Source organism: Accipiter gentilis, chromosome 31 (genome assembly GCF_929443795.1).
Source record: "Accipiter gentilis chromosome 31, bAccGen1.1, whole genome shotgun sequence".
NCBI lineage: Eukaryota > Metazoa > Chordata > Aves > Accipitriformes > Accipitridae > Astur > Astur gentilis.
In genome coordinates this window covers 3,998,943-4,021,548 of record NC_064910.1, presented here as the reverse complement: position 1 = coordinate 4,021,548, position 22,606 = coordinate 3,998,943, and the positions used below count along the sequence as shown (strand labels likewise).

General features: G+C 37.9%; 1 protein-coding gene across 8 annotated transcripts in view; it reads left to right on the top strand.

The window, feature by feature from the left end:
* Positions 1-647: 647 nt before the first annotated feature.
* Positions 648-22,606, top strand: part of CCDC138 (coiled-coil domain containing 138) — a 52,755-nt gene continuing 30,796 nt past the window's right edge. For 4 of the 8 annotated variants that reach the window (XM_049834343.1, XM_049834342.1, XM_049834341.1 and 1 more), the window contains exons 1-12: positions 648-749; positions 2,833-2,893; positions 3,530-3,668; positions 4,391-4,506; positions 6,981-7,165; positions 8,158-8,316; positions 11,752-11,871; positions 13,315-13,392; positions 13,472-13,582; positions 15,697-15,861; positions 16,640-16,756; positions 17,827-18,019. In XM_049834343.1, the coding sequence (XP_049690300.1) occupies positions 681-749; positions 2,833-2,893; positions 3,530-3,668; positions 4,391-4,506; positions 6,981-7,165; positions 8,158-8,316; positions 11,752-11,871; positions 13,315-13,392; positions 13,472-13,582; positions 15,697-15,861; positions 16,640-16,756; positions 17,827-18,019 (1,513 nt within the window). In that variant the 5' untranslated portion in view covers positions 648-680. Of the gene's footprint in view, positions 750-1,671; positions 1,998-2,811; positions 2,894-3,529; positions 3,669-4,390; positions 4,507-6,980; positions 7,166-8,157; positions 8,317-11,751; positions 11,872-13,314; positions 13,393-13,471; positions 13,583-15,696; positions 15,862-16,639; positions 16,757-17,826; positions 18,020-22,606 lie in introns of those variants that run through there. The other 4 variants (XM_049834344.1, XM_049834347.1, XM_049834346.1 and 1 more) reach the window with 4 other exon arrangements.

Below are 22,606 nucleotides of genomic sequence, written 5' to 3'. Positions count from 1 at the left end.
GCTGCAGAACTGAGTAACTGGAGGGTGCGTCGGCCAGGGTCGGTTTATCTTTTAAAGCTTTGTCTCTCGATAGTGAATATGTATGACTAAATGTGGGTTTGTTGGGGTTTTTTTATTTTTAAACTTTTAATCTACAGTTCAGTGCTGGCATTATCAAGGGGTTTTTTTTCCTCAGTGTCACTGATCTGATGTTATGGTCTGCTAGTTGGAAATATGCAGCCTAAGGCTATTTTTTGCCTGAGTTTTTGGGTTGTTTTCGGTTTGTTTTTTTTGTTCTGCTTTGTTTTTTTCCACAGGATAGCAGTACTACTAATCCAAACCTCCTCCCCAACCATTAGACTGCACAACACTACCCCCACCCGCCTTCGGCTGCCTGTGTGAGGCTGGGACCTACCCCCCCGCCGCGGGAAGGGCTGGCTGTCCTGCCGGGACCAGCGAACCGCCCGTTGCTGTGGTGAGCCTGTCCCGAGGGCGGCGGGAAGCACCGGCCGCCCCTGCCCCAGCCCCCGCCGCGGCTTCTCCTCAGGAGCCGCAGATTCTCCTCAGAAGCTGCCGCTTCCCTCCTCCACGGGGCAACGGGCTCTGCGCCTGCGCGCCGCCGCCTTCCCGCCCTCCCTCTGTCGCGCCTGCGCCCGCCGCCCGCCGGTGGTGGCGGTTGGTTCGAGCCCGGGCGGTGCGGAATGGCGGGCCCCGGCCTCAGCCGCTCCCCTCGGCGTCTGCAGCGGCGCTACCTGCGAGGGCCGGCGGGGGTGAGACGGGAGAGCCTGGGGAGGGAGGTGGGAGGAAGGAGGAGGAGGAGGAAAGCTGTTCCTCCTCGCCTCGTCCCTGAGGCGCTTGGAGGCCGGGGAGTCTCTTCCTGTGGGGTTCCTTGTAAGCGCTGTGGTATTACATACGCGTGTCGGCGGTGAGAGCCAAAAAACGGGATTTAAACAGACTTTGGGAGCTTACGTGGAAAGCGTGTTCTTTCTAGTCGTACCCCCGTCCTTCTGCTCTGGTTGCGTTGCAGTGGAAGGGCTGGAGTCATCCTTCTCTGAAGTTGGAATTTCCCTGGCAATCGCAATTCCAAGTTTTGTGCGCTCCCAAAACACGGTCTGAGCAGCTTGGCACTTAGTTTTTGCCTAAAACCTTCTCGTGCCTGCCAGTTGGGCAAGATAGTATGTGAATCCTCTTAGAAATAGTATACTAGGCATTGTATAAAATACATATAATAGGATAACTCATTTCTTTCGTGTCTTCCTTTGCCACACTAGTTGCTAGCCTTATTTAGAATGTGTTAGGAGTGTTTGTGATTGTAAAGCTAGCGATTAGCTCTGTTTTCAGGGAGCAGGAAATTGTTCCGTGTCTAGTAAACCAGACGAGAATCAAACCCATAGCTTGTAAGAGACTGCCATAATGACCAGGCAGTAAATTACGTTGGGTATCATTCCCTTGCAGAGGTAAAGCAATGATATTTTACACCACAGAACGCCAGGTTCTTTGCACCGATATGAATGAACAGCATTGAGATTCCTCTGTTTCCATTACTTGTGCTGACATAAGCATTTATGGGTCTGCACAGTAGAATAGGAAACTGATCTGCCTAAAAACCCAGCAGCAAAGACCTCTCCCAGATGCTGGTGTTTCAAAAGTCTTTGACACTTTGTGGAAGGAATACTCACTGGCGAGGCACTTGTTTTTATTTTGTCTGAAGTCTGTTTGTCTTTCACTGAGACAAATTTTTGCAGTTTCTTGCATCTGTATTCCATGGGTCAAATGGTTCCACTGTGTCCAACACCTTAAGTGTTCAGACTCATGCTGCAAGGGAAGTAATATGTTGTGAAAATACCCATGAGCAGCCAAGATTGGGAGGGATTGAAAGCCAGATTTGAGCTAGACACATAGTTGGACTGGGAGATCAAGTTGGTCCTGGGAATCATCAAATGAATACAGAAATCAGCCTTTTTTCCTGAGGAAGCGTGACTTGCCATTTTAGGATCAGGAATCATCCCAAATATGAGGTGAGGATTTGAGTTCTTTAGCAGCTAAAATCTGGACTTATCTGCCCTTAGTTCCTCCAGAAGGATTCACAACTTGGGTAGCATTTTGTGGTGCTCTAGATGCTATGTTTTCCCTGGGGAATATTCTGCTTTGAATTACAGAACTGTTCTTTAAAGAAAAATAATTTTCAGAAGTTGTCTTTAAAAAACTGTCACTGAGACTTTAAAGCATAATGCTTGCAAGGAAAGGAATGCTAGATTTGTTTGTGTGTTTTGTTATTTCATTAAAAAGCAGTATTTAAGTACAACAAAATACAGCAGTTGATCATTTAGAGCATAGCAGAGAGATGCAGTGAAACACAGCTAAGATCACGAGAGCTGCTTTGAGTCTGATCTTTTTTAATGTACATTGAATTGATTTGCTTGTAGCCCCATACTTGTGTCATTTGTTTTCTTAGTATGTAGTTACGAGTTAGGAAAAGCAGAGCAGGAAACTTTGACATAAAAAGCCTAGATATAAAGATAGATGGCACTGTTTCCATGATTACCTGATCCTACTTTTATGCCCTTATTTTATGTTACTGTCTTCATAGTGTCTTGCAGCCTCTCAAATATTTTAACGTGTAACACTATGAATATTTTATTGCCAGACTGTGGGGAATACGTTTGCCTCTTTGTATTAATGAGGGCCACTTACATTTATATATTGAAAAAAAACCTAATTCCCTTTTCAAAGTCAGCAGTTTGTAATAAGTGTTCTGTCACAAGGTGTTGTAACTGTTAAACAAGTAAGTTGTAACATTTGCTGTCCCTGAAAATTCTGACTGTATTACAGTGGGTTTGTGCTTTCTTGTAGGATTGCCTTTCAGGAGCATTACACACCAAATATAAGAGCAGAAACTTCCTAGCATACAAAGGTAATAGCAAACAATGGTGCTTTGATGTCTTTTTCAGGGAAAATATATACTAAAAAGTGTATAATTCCTAAATTTATTTTAAGTAGTTTTGTATTTTCTCATTTTAAATAGGTAGATATTCTCGATCAGGGGGTTGTGATATCTGGGAGTCAGCCTAGGAATGTTAATATTCACATAAAGAGCACAAAGGGTGCTTTAAAACAATGGGTCCCAACCTGTTTGTGTTTAAGTCCTGCTTGAAGTAGTTGGTAGCAGTCCACCTCATAATGCATACATTTGGCTTTAATTTAAAGATGCATATACGTTTAATATTTAGAATGTCTTTGGGCGTCTCGAGATTACACACATTGCTGGTGCATGTGAACAGCAGGGTAAACCAATGTATTTATCAGACTTTGGTTATAGAAAAATTAGTTTATGAAGGCAAGCTGTAAAACTTCAGAAAGACAAATCTGGTTTGAAAACTAAATAATTTGTCCTATAGTTTTAAGCTTTTGTAATTCTTCATTCGTTTGTTAGACTGCATCAGTGGTTTTTTGGTTCTTAAACCTATATGATTACATGGCAAGCACTTGCAATAAGCAATGTCAGTTTCTCAAATGCAACATAAAATTGTTACTATTATATATATTCCAGATGACATGGACAGCTTACTGGAAAATACCACTATTTCTTTATCCAAATGTTCTTTAGAGTCAGAATTTGCTGAAAGTGGAAAAGAGAACAGCATCAGATCTTCTAGTGATTTCTTGCAAAGTTTTGAAAACTGGGATTGGTAAGAGGTGTTTTCTCTCCAGCTCTCCTTTATCATCTCTCATAATCCAGATAAACCATGAGTAAACAATACGTTCGGATTGCACAGATCCAGAAGTTGTTTTAAGATTCTTGTTTTCTTGTTAAGTAAAGAACTATTTGTGGCCGATGTATGAAATAGTGTGAATGCTGATTTTGATAAGCATTGTCACGCTCACTTTCTAATCTAATCTGTGTATGTTGGAGTTGCTAATGGGGTACAGCGGTGTTATAAACTGAACTAAGAGGAAAGCAAATAGCTCAGACTGATGAACAGCTTTAAGTGTATTTAGAGATAATTGCATTCCAAAAGCCAAGAAATCTCTTTTCAGGGCTACTTTACACCAAATACTAAAAAATAATTTAAAGAGGGGGGGGTTGTATTTTTAACTTTCCCGGAATTCGGTGGTTGGTGGCGAGAGAAGAGTGTTGGTTTTACCTACTGCATACGTGTGCTTACAGCCTGAAAATTCTAGTTATTGTTACTTTTAAGTCAGCAACATTACTAATTGTTGTGCTTAAAACCTTGTGACTAATAATGCTTTCCATTCAAATGATTTAACTCTGATATTTGTTATCAAATATCAAAATCTTAGACTGAGCAATGTTTACATTTTTATAGACTTCTCTCAGTGCTCTGTGTAGCGTGTTAGAAAGGGACTGAGTATTTTGAGATTATTGGATTTTTGTGGTTTTTTTTTTTAGTTTTGGTGATGAGCAAGATTTTTTTTGTGATTCAAGTGGTCTAGAAATAGAAGAAAAGTCCATGAATTGCTCTGAAACTGATGCAGCTCAAAATCCAGCTATATATGTGGAAACAGGTAATAAATACTGAATTTTAAATATTCTTGCAACTCTGTGAAGTACAACATGTAATTTAAAAAACTTTCTAGTAAATGTATTTCTATTCAGTTCAGAAATACAATAGCCAACTCAAATGTATTTTAATTTGGGGATTTAACCTTTCATGTAAGTATGAGTAACTCCTTTAGAATTAGTTTAGGAGGTCCACACATACTTGATGCAATACTAGCATACATTTTAAAAAGAAAGATTAACTTTTTATGAAACTGGCTGCCAGGTAACTTTATAAAATAAATGAAGAAACAGGGTGAGTTTGGGGGGGGGGGGGGGTGTTTGGTTTTTTTGTTTTATTTTGTTTTAAGTAGCTAGCTGCATTAACAAATACTACAAGTCTGTTAAGTCAGATGTCTTTAGTCAGTTTAAGTATGAAAAACTGGTAAATGGGTAGAGGGAGAGTATTATGTTATTTGGTTAACTCAGGAAATTCTAACTAGAAGATTGTAGCAGGGACCAGCTGGCATTCATTCACTGCAAATGTTTGAAAATACTGCTGCAATCGGAGGAGTTGTGAGTTGGTATAGCTTTGTCTCTTGTGGGGAGTTTTAGGTTTAGACGAATATTGATGTATTCTTCTGAAGGTGTGGAGACAGATAGCCAGCCAACCAGCCCCAAAGGGGTTAAAAGGAATCTCAAAGCCAGGCAGAACAGATCAATGGAACTGTAATAGACTCTCACCCAGAGTTGTATTACATGGGTGGGGAGGGACAGCTTTCTGAAAACACATTCTTTCTGAAAAGGAAAAATAAAATAAAATTTAATTGCACCAGGAAAAATGCATAGTTTACAGTATTTGGGATCAAAGGCAAAATAAACACAAAACTCTGATAAATATCACACACATTTCTTTCAGATATGACTAAATTTTTTCTGGTTTCTTTTCCCTTTTTTTCTGTTTCTGTTAGGATTTGTGTGGCATTGTACTAGTTATGCTCTCCTTCCTCACCCCTGAAGCAGACACACTGTGGCAGAGCAACAGGTTTAGTTTCTCGTCTAGCTCCAGCTGTGATGGATGATCAACCACAGGGCTGCCTAATGCATACCACCAATTAGCCCTGATTGCATCATTTGCTTATCCAGTAACCTTTTTGCTGTTTCTTGATGCTCCTTCCCATTGTTCTTCTTTTCTCTTCTGTAGTTGTCTGCCAAATAAACAACCTATCCCTAATTACTTTTTCCTCATCAGCCTGAGTTTTGCTACATCTGTACCTGTTGTGGTTTAACTCCCGCAGGCACCTCAGCCCCAAGCACTGCTTGCTCACTCTCCACCTCCCTCCCAGTAGGAAGGGAGAGAATCAGAAAGGTAAAAGTGAGGAAACTCGAGGGTTGAGGTAAAGACACTTTAATAGGTAAAGCAAAAGCTGCACGCACAAGCAAAGCAAAACAAGGAATTCATTCACCATTTCCCATGGGCAGGCAGGTGTTCAGCCATCTCCATCGCAAGTAAGGGTGACTTGGGAAGACAAACTCCATCACTCCGAATGTCCTCCCTTCCTCCTTCTTCCCCCCGCTTTTATTGCTGAGCATGACATGATATGGTCTGGAATATCCCTCTGGTCAGTTGGGGTCAGCTGTCCCAGCTGTGTCCCCTCCCAAATTCTTGTGCACCCCCAGCCTGCTCGCTGGTGAGCTGAGAAACAGAAAAGGCCTTGACGCTGTGCAAGCACTGCTCAGCAATAACTAAAACAGCCCTGTGTTGTCAACACCGTTTTGGTCACAAATCCAAAATGTAGCCCCATATCAGCTACTATGAAGAAAATTAACACTATCCCAGCCAAAACCAGCACAGTACTCAAATTTGTATTTCTGATACTGTCACCTAGGTAATCTTGGCCTGATGTGGCACCTAGGTGCAGTTGGCCTTGCAAGACATCGCTCACCAAAAGATCCCAATGCTTCCCTTCAGTTATCTGTGAATTTTGGCCATTTGACTGTTTGTGAAATGCAGCCATTCCTCACTGTGCTATCTGCAACTTTCATCAGCTTCTTACGCTGTAATCTGTCATGTCTAGCAGTTTCTCATGTTGTGTCCAGTAGTTTCTTAAGTCTTGTTCTGTTAACTTACATGTCAGGCCACGGTCTAGTCAGCAGTGAATCACTTGCCTGAAGCCCTTACAAAAGTAATGGAAGATTTTGGCTACATCATGATTCAGTCTGTGCATAGATTTCATACAGATATCTGTGGGATTTCTGTATTGAAGTGGAGGGCATAGTTTTACTTATAAAACTCCGTTGATCCCTGATCAATTCAAACAAGCTCTGAGCAATCTCCATAATTCTTTAAGAGATTAATGTCTCATTTTGGTACCTCTTGCTCTATACTTGTCACTCTAAATGCCTAAAATAAATTTTCACTCTTCTGGAGCAACAATCATGTTATCATTTATCTAGGACTAATTTTTTAATGTAAAATGTTTTTTTTTTCTTTCCATAGGCAGCAACTTACCATCCCATTTGGTTGCAAATATGCAAGAAAATAGAGACCAAAATATTACCAATGGTTTGGTAAGGAAAATTGTGAGTGGAACTGATGCTCAAGCATGCAATAGTCAAGGCTTAATACCACCTCACATCAGTCAAATTTATGATGAATTATTTGTTATACATCAGAAGCTCCAGGTAGGAACTGGAATCACCTTAAAAATTTTGTTGAGTAATGTTATGAAGATTCTCACTTTTGACAGGGAATTCGGAAATTACTTATATACTAAATCACTATTACTTATACTAATGACAATGACTTACACACTAAATCTCTGTCATCATCTGCCTCTTCCCCTAAATTAATTCACTGATTTGGTAGTGGTGCTTGGACTTGCATAGTGGGTAGATCAGATAAAATTCAGCTTGAGGGAGTTTGAACACAATGCTTCTCCATCAAGAATGTCTTGTGATGCACTGTGGGCATGGAAGGAAACACCTGCAACCATTGCTTCTCCTGAGAGCATCTGAACCTATTCTCCTGACTCCAGGCTTTTGAGAGTGCCTGCCTTCACAGCCTCCTGCAAAAACCCTCCATTCTGCCTTATCTCTACTTTTGTGCTGCTGGGGATTCCCAACAGTTCATTCCCTAGCAGGTCCAGGCTGCTAGCAGAGAACCTCCTGGATGGTTTTATCCTGTAGAAGCTCCCATGCTTCTGCTAGATTCCGTGCCAGGACTGTCTTTTGCACCATATGAGATAAAAATAATTTTGTATCTCTTTTTCCTTACCACTTTTTCAGGGATGCTTCCCGCTATTTGAAAAAACAGTAGAGTAATCTGGTGTTCAATGTAGACAGTCACATCAGACTCTGTTTTGTCTTACGGTTAATCCAAAACTTTTGGAAGCAAAAGCCTAAGTTTAATTCTCTAGGTTTATACTTGAACAACCATATAGAGTTGGATTTTGTATTTTGGGAGGCCAAGCCATCCTGACACACATCGAAGTCATTTGGGTTAACATGGGGAAGCTGAACATAGATCAGGATACATTTAATTAGTAAGCTATTATGTAAGACTCTATAATTTTACAAAAAGTTTAGCGTATCTCTGGGAGAAAAAAATTCAAATTCAGTATAAATTGTGACAATTTCATGGGTTTTAAAGCCATTTCAACTTTTTCTTGATACAGAGAGAAAGTTCAGCACAGCAGGAGTGTGCTCTGCAGCTGCAGAAACGAGAGCATTTGCTAACAGAGCGAGAAGTATTGCTTTTTAGACATGAAGCAGCTTTGGCTAAAATAAGAGGTGTTGAGGAAGAAGTTCACACAAAATTTGGAATTATAAAAGAGGTGCAGTAACATATTTAATGATGTTTATTGCTCTAAATGCCATTTAACTCGTTTGTACTTATCTTCAGCCATCATATGTTTGCTGGATATAATGCTTATTTCTTTAAAGTGCTTGAAATCCCCAAATAAAGGGTTTATGTAAAAAGTACCAAAAAATACAGTTAGGGTTATTGTGTGGCTTCTGTTTCAGGGTGGTGCATTTAGTTGTCTGGTGCATAGGTACATTTTACTGTTACAATTTAGAAAAGAAGGTAACTTGTTCCTAAAATAGCAAAAACTGTATGACCAGTATTAGAGAAAATTATGATCTGTAATTGTATGTAACTTAAATGAGTATCTTTGCATTAGCTGTAGTTGAAGTAGATTTCCTTGGGAAGGCTTTAAGACACAATGAGATCTTAAGACGTAACAGCTATTGCAGAGAGAGTGTTAGCAAAAAAAAACATTCAAAAAGTTCAAAGGAAGAAAAGATCAACCTAACTTTGGGGGGGTGGGAAGAAATGAAATTGTATGATTTTGCTATAAGAAGAGGTAGTAATTAACACCACTGTTCTTGTGAGCATTTGCTATTGAATTTAGGTCTTGTAGAAACTTTTGGTTATTATCCTGAAGGTCATCAAGAGAAGTCCTTAAGTATACATACATTGTGTCAAAACCATAAGCTGAGAAATTACACTTCTTTGAAGTGTGCAGATAAACCTTTCCCACAAGCTGTTGAGGGAGGATAGACTACATGTTAAAAAGGGGAAAAGGGCATCAGAGGAGCAGGACCTCAACTTTTGAATGGGGAAGAAATAGGTTAAGGTCTTAATTTAGATGTTTCAAATCTTATGAGCTTATAAGAATGTTACACCAGTTAGAGAACTGGCTGATGAAAACCCAGGAAAAATTAGTGGTTTATCTGTGAAAATTTGTGGAGGTCAAATGGAGTATTAGAAGACTTAAAAAATGTGGTGCCTTTCTTTTCAAAAGGGAAAGTGTTGTACAGCCATCAACTTTCAGTTCTCTAAATAAATAAATCCTGAAACAAGCTATGACCAAACCACGGGAGGCACAATGCAGAAAACAATGCAATAAATAACTACTAGTGTATGTTAATCATAAATTGTCAGATCAGTCTCATTTCCACTACAGCAAGGTAAAAGGCATTGCTAATAGAGGAGTAGTAGTTATACATATGTCTAGACTTAAATAGAAATTGTTTATATGTTTTTTGCATGGCATTTTCATAATCATATTAGGAAAGTATAATATATATGTAATGCAGCTGGTGTAAAGCTGTAGTGAGACAGTAGTTCATGGTAGAGTTGAAGGAATGCACATAGATTCTGGAATATCTTTTCAGTCCAGTATTTGCTATTTTCAATAAGAAGTTTGACAGTGAGAAAGAGCACATTTATTAAATTTGAAGAAAATAGCAAGTAAGGGGGAATATCAAGCATGCTGAAATAGAACATTAGGATTAAAATTGATCTTGACAAATTGAAGATGTGGCAGGTCTGAAAAAAACAGTATACTATTCAGAAGGTGTACGTGTACAGTATTGCATTTGAATGGACATATCAGCTACAGAAATAGAGGCTGATGAGTGCATGCATGGGTTAAACATACAGGATGAATTGAGGGTGAATGTGCCAATCTTCAGCTACATAAAAGGCTGCCACAAAGAGGAAGAAACTAGTATTTTTTTCATGTCTAGAATGACTAGAGTAGAATGACTTCTACATGGTAGAAGTAATAGTAGTAAGGGAAAATTAGATTAAGTATTAGGAAAAACTAGATCTAACAAAAATAGTTAGGCATACTAACAGGTAGATTGGTAAGACTGCAGTGTTTCCAGTATTGGGGGACTTAAGAAGAGACTAGGCAAACATCTGGCAGGAGTGAAATGGTATAGCTGGTTATGATATGGATGACACCACCCAATTTGATTATGGAAGTGGATGGCTTAGACATCCTGGCATCGCTTACAACCCTATGGCTTAACAACTGAATTGGTTCTTCTTACCTTTTTTTCTCTACTGATTCTTCCTAGAGGAGCTATTTAACTTTATTTAAAGCTCTGAACTGTGTATATAGAAAACGAAAGTGAAACATTCCATGTGATGTGATAGGGTGCGCTCAATTGTATGTTGGCAGCATCTGCCTATTTATTGGTATGAAAAAGGGATCTGTCATTTCATACAGATGAGAGTAACCAGTTTCAAGGTGCACCAGGGGAGGGATATTACGAAAAATTTCTTCACCGAAAGGGTGTTCAGGCATTGGCACAGGCTGCCCAGGGAAGTGGTGGAGTCACCATCCCTGGAGGTATTTAAAAGACGTGTAGACATGGTGCTTAGGACATGGTTTAGTGGTGGGCTTGGCAGTGTTGGGTTAACAGTTGGACTCGATAACCTTAAAGGGCTTTTCCAACCAAAATGATTCTGTGATTCTCTGTCTTCGTAGGCAAGTGTGGGTAAGCGCTTTAGACAAGAACGTCCTACCTGCAGCTGTTCTGATCCTATTGGCTGCAGAAGAGCCGCATTTGAGGAAAAGAGGAATTGTAGATGGTTTTCTCGTATAGCTGGAATGGAAGTTACTGAACTTCCAAGCAGAAATATAGAGAAGGATGTCTTCAGGGCTTGCATCCTTTAAACTTCTACTGTGCTTTAATTCTGTCATTTGCACATGTAGAAGAGAGGGTATGACTGGAAATGGAAAAGTAGAGAATGAGTGGGTGAATGAGTGAAGAGTAGTGAATTCATGGAAGGGGAGAGATGAAAGATAGTAAGTACATATAGCTACAATATTTTCAGTAAAATAAAATTTTGCCATTTTATCAAATCTGAGGTACTTAAAGAGAGCACTGGTGTCCAGAGAAGACTAAATCTAAAATAAGATTCAGGGAAAAGAGAAGTGGATATGCAGGTTGCAGTTAACAATTCATATGCTTGTGCTGTAAACCAGAGCGCTAGTCTATGAGGCACAGGATTAGTTTCTTGTTCTGCGTGATTTAGAGTGAGCTAAGCCAGAAAAACTAGTTGAAACCTCAAAAGTTGCTGCAAAACAGAATCACAATTTTTTGCAATTATATGGAAGAATAATCTGTAAATAAAAGCTTTGTCATTGATTCTAGTTCACAAACACTACCCACATCTGACTTGTTTGGGAAATCTACATATTGATATGATCTGTTTTGGGTAGCATCTGGAAAGAATAAGAGCAATAGGCTGTGCACCTTCCTATCAGTTTCTTTATAAACTTTTCTTAATATGCAGTGTGGATGTTGTTTTTCTTACTACTGGTTGAATGTGCAAATTTAGCCGTGCAGAATTACAGACTTGATCTTTGAAAGTTTGTCCTATTATTTTAACACTAAAATGGAACTTAGCTTAGAATTGTTTCTAAAATAGTCTCTTGTAAATCAAGTTTTTAAATTCAATGTTTCTATAGCAACACGAGGCAGAAGTTAAACAGCTGACAGAAGCCTTGAGAGAAATAACTAAAGAAAATAGGAGGCTGAAGTCATCATTTGACACCTTGAAGGAAATGAATGACTCTTTAAGAAAACAGGTAAAATTAGTTATTTCCTATTATCAATAATTTTATAAGTTACAGTCAACAATTTTAAATATTTGAACAGGTTAAGTTTGCAAAATTGCTGATTTTTTGTTTCTGTAAGACAAGAATTGTATGAATGACTGAAAGTACTTTCTCCACTTTTTTCTAGTACTTGAAACTTAGTCTTTCTAATCTTTTACAGTATAAAAAAAAGTTGGACTTACTCCTCTGACCCAATAGCAACAGCTAATTGTTAGGAAGGACAAATTCATGCCCTCTGAAGCAAATTGAGAGTGGATGGAGAGGAGGTCTTTTATAACATAATAGAATCCACCCTGTGCTGAATTGCTGCACTGATTCTATTAAATAAAAAGTAGCATGTGTACTTCTAACTTAATGTTTGCTCAATATTTTTTATTTTTACAAATGTTAATTAAGGCAGTATTTTCTCAGTTCTTAAACTGGGACAGTGGTTCACAGTAATACAGAGAGTAAGAATTTTCATCTCACTTGACTGTTAAATCTGACCTAAAATGCTGACACTTAAAATGCTATCTAAACTATTTGACCATTTTTTATTCATTGAATTAATTACAGTTCTGATGGTCTGAGTACAATAAAAATCTACAGCAGAGCCTTATTCTTTCTCTTAGAGAAGGTCAGACCTAACTCCTAGAATGTTGATGGTTCTGGTGCAACCCATCTATCTCTCTGTTTTTCCCTCACTATAAAAACTTTGCATTTCTGTGCAAACTGAGGGCTTCTGTGATAAACGTGCTGTTTGTGGTTGTATGCATAAAGCATGTTTCTTATATTTAAATGGAAGTTGCAGTTTCCCTCATCTTCTCTCACAGAGCAAACTGCTTTTGTAGCATGCTCAGTAACTGTTCCATTCTGCAGAGAAGAAAACTTTCACCTTCCCCATTAAGAAGACTATTGGACCGTTCTTGAAATGTGCACTCCATTTTTATGTCACTTCTTCATGAAAAGTAATCAAATGTGTAGTGCCTTTATACCTAGATGGGCATTGTAGTGCTTGTTCTTCCCTTGCAAACTGAGAAGTTGGGCTGCAGGTCAACAAAGAGCTACTGCTGTCTTATTTATCCTGGAAAAGTTTGCCCAGAGAGGTGGTGGAGTCTCCCACCTTGGAGATATTCCACAGCTGTCTGGGCATGGTCCTGAGCAGCTGGTTCTCAGTGGCCCTGCTTGAGCTGGGGGCTTGGACCAGATGACCTCCAGAGGTGCCTGCCAACCTCAACCAGTCTGTGATTACTGAGATTTGTTGAGGAGGTGGATGATGATTTTGTTGCTGTCGCTTTACGTACTCAGAAGAAAAAACTTGAACTTAAACACATTAGCCACTCAGCAACAACATCAAATTATTTCAGTGTGATAAGTAAGTCAGTAAGTGAGTTTTGAATTTACAGATACTTTAATATTTTCTGATTCTTTCAGTTAAGTGATGTAACTGAGCTGAACAAGAAGTTGGAAGGTCAAGCAAGAAAAGTACAAGCTCGTTTAGAGAATCTACAAGTAAGGTCTGTTCTTACAGGTACCTGCTTTCTTTATAGGTAACAAGCGAAATATAATTCATTGTTACATTTTGTTGTAGAGGAAGCATGAGTTTTTAATGGTACGGAAGTCTAGGGACATATGTCAAGTGGTGCAACGAAGTAAACCTGTCAAGCAGGAAAAAGTGATGGTAACATCAAAAATTGCTAAGGTAAGAATTGGGCAATATGAAAGAATCTTTCGAGACAAATTAGGCAGTGGAACATTCTCTGTGTATCTGCTACAAATTACAATATGTAACTTCCAATTTTATTTTATGAGTGAATTAGTTACAGTAAGGAAAGAAGATACAGGTTATATTGGGGGAAAACGAGCAGTTAACAAAGAATTAAGCTTCTTGCTAAAAATAAGTCTGTTGGATTTCATATTGTGTATGTATATAGTATATGTATATATTTTTATTTACATGGTATATTTTCCTGTCATGTCATCTTTCATCTGTGAATTTAATTAATATCCTGCTTACACTGTAACTGGTTTCTTTCACTGTGTCAGAGTAAATCTTAAACTCATTCTGGTTACTGCTACAGTACAGCACTGTTCTTATGAATAACACCAGCTAAAAACTAGTCAGTCCGAAGTATCAAATAAAGAATTTTAATTTTCTGAGCCAAAAGTGATTGTACTACTGTTATTTTTTGAGAAATAGTTTTTAATGAGGGAAAGAGAATAAATGCAGTGTTCATACACAGTTCCAAAATGATCACCTTGTTTTCCTTAAAATATCTTCTTACATCACTTAATTAAATGCTTTCTGTCTCCATGTTGTTCCATTTAGCAGCAAGTCCTCTGGTAGTACTCTACCAACATCTCCCAACTGGTAATGATTTTCCCCAGCTAGAGGCTAAACTGTGAAATGGTCATATGTAGGTTTTAGTGTACTTTGGTTGGAAGTGAAAAATATAAACAGTATCAGTAGTTATAGTTCTGAGTGAAGAGGAGAACAGTTATCTGAAGGTAAATACAAGAAAACTTTTGAAATCTTTAGAGAACTGTTCATGCAGCCTGTCTTCAGGCCTCTGGATATCATTTGTAGAGTGTTTCATTGCAGTGTAGTAAAGGGAGAGAATGACAATTTCATGAAGTCTTTGTTCTTTTTCTAACAATGCTAATTACCCATTTAAATTTTAACAACAGTGGATTGTATGAAATAAAGCAAAGGAGGTCTAGTGCATTGAAATAAGAACTTCCACATGCAAAGGACACAAAAGGTTTTCCTGTGATTCATTTGACTGGAATTATAAATCATAAAATTGAGTGGCTCTGTATATGAAAATCTTTTCCCAGGCCTTTTATAACCATTTGTCTAAGTAGAAAATAAATTATGTGCATGTTTTTTCACATCCAGAAACCATCACAAGTAGTACCTGATCTGCAGGGGGCAGGGGGAGAGAGAGGTGATGCAGGGGTCTTTCTGGATCTCTGTAAGAAAGGCCTGACAGCAAATGGCTTAATGAAATAGTTGTTTTAATAAGACAGAGTAAGAGGGGGAATATAGGTAGTGAGTAAATCTTACGTCCCTTCAGATGCTGGGAACCTTGTGTTTGTGCAGCATCAGGTGGAGCCCAAGTGGATTTTTCCCAGGGCACACTGAGCAGGTCTTGTCCGTGGAGAGAAGCTCCTTTTTGGCCATTCAAGCTAGGATACAATTTTCTTACAAGAAAACAACTCTATTGACGAAGGCCGTTCGCAGCAGAACTTCTTGTTGCCCTTTTGGACAAAGGCAAGGCCAGGCAGGAGGCATGATCACTGGTACCAAGAGGGAGCTGCCCGCAGGCTCCTGTTGCAGTGAGCTGGCTGAGTTATCCTGCGGCCAAGCACGGGATAAACTGTGCGGTTGATGGATCTGTGCAGCACAGCACAGGTTAACTGTGAGGTGGGTCTCTGACTCCTCCATGTACAGTGGTCTCCTGCACAGGATTGCTACCTTCCATCCCTTGATCCACATAGTTTACCTTTCCCAGAAATATTATAAGTTACAGGTTATATTAATAATATACAAGCTTCTCAAACCCTAGGTACAAGGCCCAACAAAGCACACATGGCCTGTTCAAGATCACTGTTTCCTTGAATATAACATTTTCCACAGGCTCCCAATACAGTATCTTACCTCACAGATTTTCAGGCATATACTCATCATCCTTTAAATTATGCATAATATTTCAGAACTAATGTACTCTCATATATTTCAGTCTGTTACTATTTTGGCTTAGAAAAATCATTAACTTGAAAGCTGAAGTATCTGATGTTGTGGATGTATTACAGCTACCATTGAATTCACAAGTTTATGAGCTCTTAACTCTTCTTATGGATTGGATCTCAGACCAACACCTTAGCAAAATAAAAATACAAGAAGAAAGAGAGGACACTCATAAATTTATGGCTACCCAGACCTCAAAAAAATCCTGCACCCAGGAAAGGTGTATGAAGGTAAAGGGGTTTGGATTGTTTGCTTGTGTTAATAAGTTTTCAGATTTATGGGGGGTTTTAAATGATTTTGAGACTATAACAGATCAGCCTGTTTTATATATGCTTTGGATGCAGTCATTAAAACAAAATCACTGTTAATAAGTCAGTATTCATTCCAGCAGTGAGATATAATAGATAATTTATCATTTGAAAAGCATACAGATACTTTTTAAAGAAAAGTGTGGTGTTCAGTCTCAACTTGAGAGTTTCAGCAAGTTATTTCAAGTCATTTCTGTCAGTTGATAATTTATGTTGTGTTTTATGTGTAATACTGTACATAATTCCTTTTTTCTAAGGAGATGAACATGTCTAATTTAAAATATTTTTGTGCCTAAATTAGATATTAAAGTTTCGATTTATGACTGATAAAAGGTGGTACTATGCTATACTCATAACACTTTTATTGTTTTCTTTCTGGGGATACCAAGCTTTGGAAATTGGTGAGGTGTTCAGAAAATCTTTTACTGTTCTTCTTCATTATAGAATATGTAGATTTATAGTAATTGGGATTGGATTTACTGAGATTGAGCTCACATGATCTGTCTCCACTTTTGCATGTAAACCTGTAAAATGTAAAATCTGTTACCTGTACTGGATCTGGCCAGTGAGTGTTTGCATATGTAATCTCTTAAACTCCAGGAGAAAGTTGGGAGTTTTGGTTGGTTGGTTTTCACTTGTGGTTAGCTTATACAGTAGTTTCATATACTGCATGTAATTTTACTTTTGTATATTTTTACAGCTTTTGCCTATAGCTACTGAGCAACTCCAGTGGATGCCATTTGTGAATCCTAAACTACACATGCCTGTGATTAAATTTATTTACTGGTCTATAAGACAGCTAGACACTGGTATTCAGGTAAAACAAGTAGTCCTCTTGCAGTATGTTTTTTTTAAAAACTAAATTCACAGAAGATATTAATGAATTTTGGTTTTTAACTACATAGGAAAAGTGGATGCTTTAGGTAGTAGACATAAAAGAAACTCTGCTGTCTTTGCAAAGCATAAATTCATAGTATTTAACACAGATGGCAAATGAAAAAAATTCATTTTCAAGTTAATTTTAAACTTTGCATTGTGTATCTAAACACAGTTTTTCTAAGTATGTGTGAACTCTGTGGTGTCTAAGCATCTCAGAAATTATATTTTTATATATATATATTTACAAAACTTTTGCACTAGAAAAGGCAATATTTTTAGGTTCACTTTATGCATGAGATTTGTTGAAATTGATGGAAATGCTATAAGAAAATATTTAGCAGTATAATAAAGAAAAACACAGTCTTTACAGTATCGATACTGTAAAGACTCAGTATAGTGCCTAGTGCTGTGAAGACTCAGTATAGCACCTAGTGCTGTCAAGAGTGCTTTTGCTAAAGCAAAAGATAGGAAACTTTGTAAATATGTTGAGTTTGAATTCAATAGAATAGTAAGCTGTTCTTTTTAGTGCTAATAAGAAACTATATTTTAAATGAGCATATTGTGAAGTTTGATGCTGAAGTAATATTTCTGTATAGTTTATGATGAAAAGTCTAGTAGATCTTACCTGTATGGTGTTCTTAAGCTTCATCTTTAGACCTTGATTCTGTAAATGCTTTTACAGGATATAACTTCAGGCAACCTTACAAAGTAGAGTTGACTGAAGCTGAGCTTGTTCTGAAACCAGAGGAAACTTAAATAATGTCACCATATCAGGGGCCCTCACTAAGTAGTCTCTTTGAAGTATGTCTTGATAAGGCATGGTGATAATGTTGTTTAACTGCTTTTGGGACAGAAAGTAGTATCTCTTATACAGATTATATTCCAATACATGGTCAAACAATTTGCTGTTTAATATTCAGTTGCTAGGGGAACGTAAGTATCTCTATATAGTACACAGGATTTCAGTGTTTTAATGTTTACACTAACTGTGTGCATTGTTTGAAACAGCATGCAACAATGACATCAACAATGAGGAGACTTGGTGAAGATATTTTCAAAGGCATAGTAAGTAAGGGAAACCCACATAGTTCTTCCGAACAGTCTACAGAGAGTAAATCAAAATCGGCAGCTTTCTTTAAGAGTTCCTGTATGCCTTTGAGGTTCCTGTCAACTTTAATTGTGCTTAAAACAGTGACACAAGGTAAGTTCTGATTTTTTTATATTTATTTCTTTATTTCAGTCATATGCCTGGGAAAAAAAACATTTCATTGATACTGTAGAGTCTATTATGCTTTATTAGCGAAAAGTGTTTTTACTTGAGTTTTAATAACTTGTGAAATAAAATACACTGGAAGCAAGTATGAATCTTGCTATTACTCATTTCACGTTGGAATTTATGTGTTCCTTTTAATATGATGACTTCTTGTCAGACAAGTCAACATTTCTGAAGAAGGTGGAAAGAGATGTTGGTAATTCTATCAGACTATCACTACAGCAGTCATTGGATTGCCAAGATCTTTACTGCATAGAATGGCACAGGTAGTTGCTCTTTATTGTGGTTTAACCCCAGCCAGCAACTAAGCACCACGCAGCTGCTCACTTACTCACCCCCCCATACAGTGGGATGGGGGAGGGGATTGGGCAAAAAAGTAAAACTTGTGGGTTGACATGAGAACAGTTTAACAGAACAAAAAGAAAGAAAATAAAAATGATAATAATACAATTAAAAAAATACAAGAATAAAAGAATTGGAATATACAAAACAAGTGATGCACAATGCAATCGCTCACCACTTGCCGACCTATGCCCAGTTAGTTCCCGAGCAGCGATCCCCCCAGGCCAACTCCCCCCTGTTTATATACTGGGCACGATGTCACATGGTATGGAATATTCCTTTGGCCAGTTTGGGTCCGCAGTCCCCTCCCAAATTCTTGTGCCCCTCCAGCCTTCTTGCTGGCTGGGCAGGAGAAGCCGAAAAATCCTTGACTTGGTATAAATACCACTTAACAGCAACTGAAAACATCAGTGTGTTATCAACATTCTTCTCATACTGAACCCAAAACATAACACTATACCAGCTACTATAAAGAAAATTATCTCTATCCCAGCCAAAACCAGGACACTCTTTGGAAACTGAATTAAGTAGCAGATTTCGCACAGTTCTAGTATTTCACTGTCCTGTTTAAACTAGTAGGTTGTTTACCTATCCCTTGAAAGGCTGATCAGCTGCGGTGTCAAGTGTTTCTTTTCTGACATAGTTACAACTTTACTGCATTTATCTTTATAGGTAAATCTGATGTTCATAGGTATTTCTGATGTATCTGTAGTCACATAAAGAAAGCCACTTGTGTAGTTGTGGTTTAACCCTAGCTGGCAACTAACCACCATGCAGCTGCTCACTCACTCCTCCCTGCCCCTCCTTAGTGGGATGAGGAGGAGAATAGGAAAAAAAGAAAAGTAAAACTTGTGGGTTGGGATAAGAACAGTTTAGTAATTGAAATAAAATATTATAATAATAATAGTAATGAAAAAGAAGATAACAAAAAGAGAAAAATAAAACCCAAGAAAGAGAAGCGGTGCACAATGCAGTTGCTCACCACCTGGTGACCAATGCCCAGCCAGTCCCCAAGCAGTGATCAGCCCCTCCCAGCCAACTCCACCTAGTTTATATACTGACCATGATGTCCTATGGTATGGAATATCCCTTTGGCTAGTTTGCATCAGCTGTCCTGGCTATGCCCCCTCACAGCTTCTTGTGCACCTCTTCACTCACAAAGCATGGGAAACTGAAAAATCTTTGACTTGGAATAAGCAACAACTAAAACATCAGTTATCAACATTATTCTCATACTAAATCCAAACCACAGCACTGTACCAGCTACTAGGAAGAAAATTAACTCTAGCCCAGCCAAAACCAGGACAGTAGTGGATTATAATTGTTAGATTGAATTGTGATACAATATATGTCCTGAAATTGTTTTGTCCGTTGGTCTAAGTTTAGTATACAGTTCATACTCCAGCCCTTACCCATCTGCTGCTCCCCTCTTCTCCTACCAAGTCTGGCACTGCAAATGGCTATTCATAAAACATTATCAACATTGAAAAATGCTACTTTATGAAATTGTCAGTTCTTGATATGATTGTCCATTCGGATTTCACTGTTAAATAGATTAATTTACAAAGGCACCATGTTCTGTCTGCATAAAAATGTTTTAGACTTCAAAGCCACCTGTCTAGCATAAAAAGTGGCCTTTTTATCCAAAATCTTCAGAATTCCTATGTTGATGTAGTATAGTAATGTACTTTGTTAACAAGGCAAAAGCAAAGAAGGTCAAATCAGGAGATAACACAGCTGTGAAAATAATGACTTCACCTTCAGATCATGACAGGTTACTCCACTTGTGCAGTTTTCAAGATGCTGTGGCAAATCTTCTCAGTAGAGCCTTCTTTGAAAACTGATATGGACTTAAAAGACATTTTCTTTAAAGTGATGACAAAAATGGACTGTTTCCTGTGAGCTCTGAGTGTTTAGCACACTATGAGAAGAGGCACAAACTCAGATTTTTAATGCTTTACTTCCTTATCCTTTTGACATAGAGATTGGTGTACACTTTTCTGTCAGAACCCAGAGAAGAAACACCTTCATTCAATGTGATTTATAGAGATATTTAAAATTAACTTACAGATTAACTTTGGTCATTTAAACAAATTCTTACCTATTTGTAATATATATATGTCTTCTTTGAACACTTCAACAGTAGTATGTAATCTGAATTATGCTTGAAGGTTCTTAATTCATAAATCTGCAGATTTGATGAATAATTCAAAAGAATGTCTTATTTTGACTTCTATTATTAGCTTTCTCTTCTGACTTAATTGTATTAATTCAATAATGGCTTCAATGATTGTTATGAAGCAGTTTTGTTCACCTATGCAAAAAGAGTCCATCAGCATAAAAGCAGCAGAGTTGATAGGTCCCCTCTGAATCCTAAATGCAATATAATTGCCACATATTATCAAGTTGAGCTTCTGACTATATAAAGACTTGATTTTTTTTGTGTATTTATTTCTTGGAGAGGAAGAAAAAAATTCAAATATCCTCTTAAGTAATATAGTCCAGACAGCCTTCAATGCCTGTTAGGGATTTATTGTATCTAAAACAGCTACATCATTTTCAGCTCACGCTTCTGCCTTTTGTTAAGCAAAAAGAATCAGGGGGGTTGTGTAGGGGGGCATCAGAGGGTGAATGACTCTTTCCTTTCATTGTGATTATTTTCTATTTCCACTTTGTTTCCAGGATCCTCCCACTTTTCATACTAGCAGATATGTATAATAGTAGTGTAAAGTAGAATTCTCTACTTAAAACCTATATAATTTTGTGTTGGCAAAGAAATAGAGGAAACTGGGTCTTCCCTGCCTCATGGGAGAGGGAGAAGGTAAAAGTTTCAAAGCAGACACTACAAGTTAACAAGAATCAGATTGTGTCTGGACAGAGTGAGAAAAAACTGTGGAAAATATATCTCTCAAGAGTAGAGTAACTGTTCTCTCCACTGATTTGTTAACTGCTGCCTTCAGTTATGAAACCTTTTCTCTCTTCAAGAGAAATAGGGAACAAGAGGTGTTGCAGATCCTTTTTATGGCAGTCAGGCAGAAAACACAAATTATATACCATTAAGAGCAGGTGCTACCTGCAGCAACTCGTGTACTGTGGTGCTGGATAACCGGGGTTTTCTGCAAGAATAAGTTTTACAAGGATAGCATAAGAATGAACATATCTATAATCCTTTTTCAGCTCTTTGTGATAACGACTTATTTTTCCCTTTTCAAATACATTTTAAAAACACAGATCATTTTGATAGCAAATAATAGTTCAGTGGGGTTACAACTGAGCAATGTAACCTAACTTCAGAGATGGTCCTGCTTTGGGCAGGAGGGTTCGACTAGATTCTGACCTAAAATATTCCATCGTTCTATTTTTGCTATCTTTTGTTCTCAGAATGGTTTGTATTTTACAATGTCTTTACTAGTAATGCATCCCTTCTGCTAGTAACACAAAGAGATGGAGACAGGTTACAGAGATGTTAATTTTCAAGGTAATCCTGAAAAACCATGCCAGAATGTCAGAACCAGATGTCTTCTTTGCCATCTGATTTTTTTCAGCCCTTGCATGAAATATGTTATGAATTTTGGGCCATTTCTTAGACAGCAGAGATCCACATCACAAAATTGCTGCAATCTCTGGTACCCTGATTGACACTAAACAGGGATGCCAAAGATTTTAAATCCATAGATAATGAACAATGTTCTTGTTCATGGAAGTCATCATTCTGGATTAGATGGCTAAGCAGATTAGTATGTCTTCATGCTTAACTGACCTGTGCAGTATTTATATTGTGAGTATTTACAGTAAACACAGGATTTAAACATGGTGGAAGACCACCCTGACATCATTAATGAGCAAACACAGTATTTCAGCTGTTGGAGGGAACTATTTCAGTCAAGATATTTGGTGAAGCGTGATAATTGAGACCTACATTTCTAGAAATGTTTGATAAAAATGATGCAAAAAGAATTGCAATACAAAGAAATTATTGCAGAGACTTACCCTAAGCAGATGAGCTCTCTTGATTAGAATGAATCAGTTCAGTTTCCCATGGTTGCTTTTTACTGCTGGCTTCTATAACATGGAAAATATGATCTGTTGTTAACATATGTCAAATATCACTGTGTATGAATTTTTATCACTCTGACCACATGGAACTAATGATCTAGTGATAAAGTAGCACAT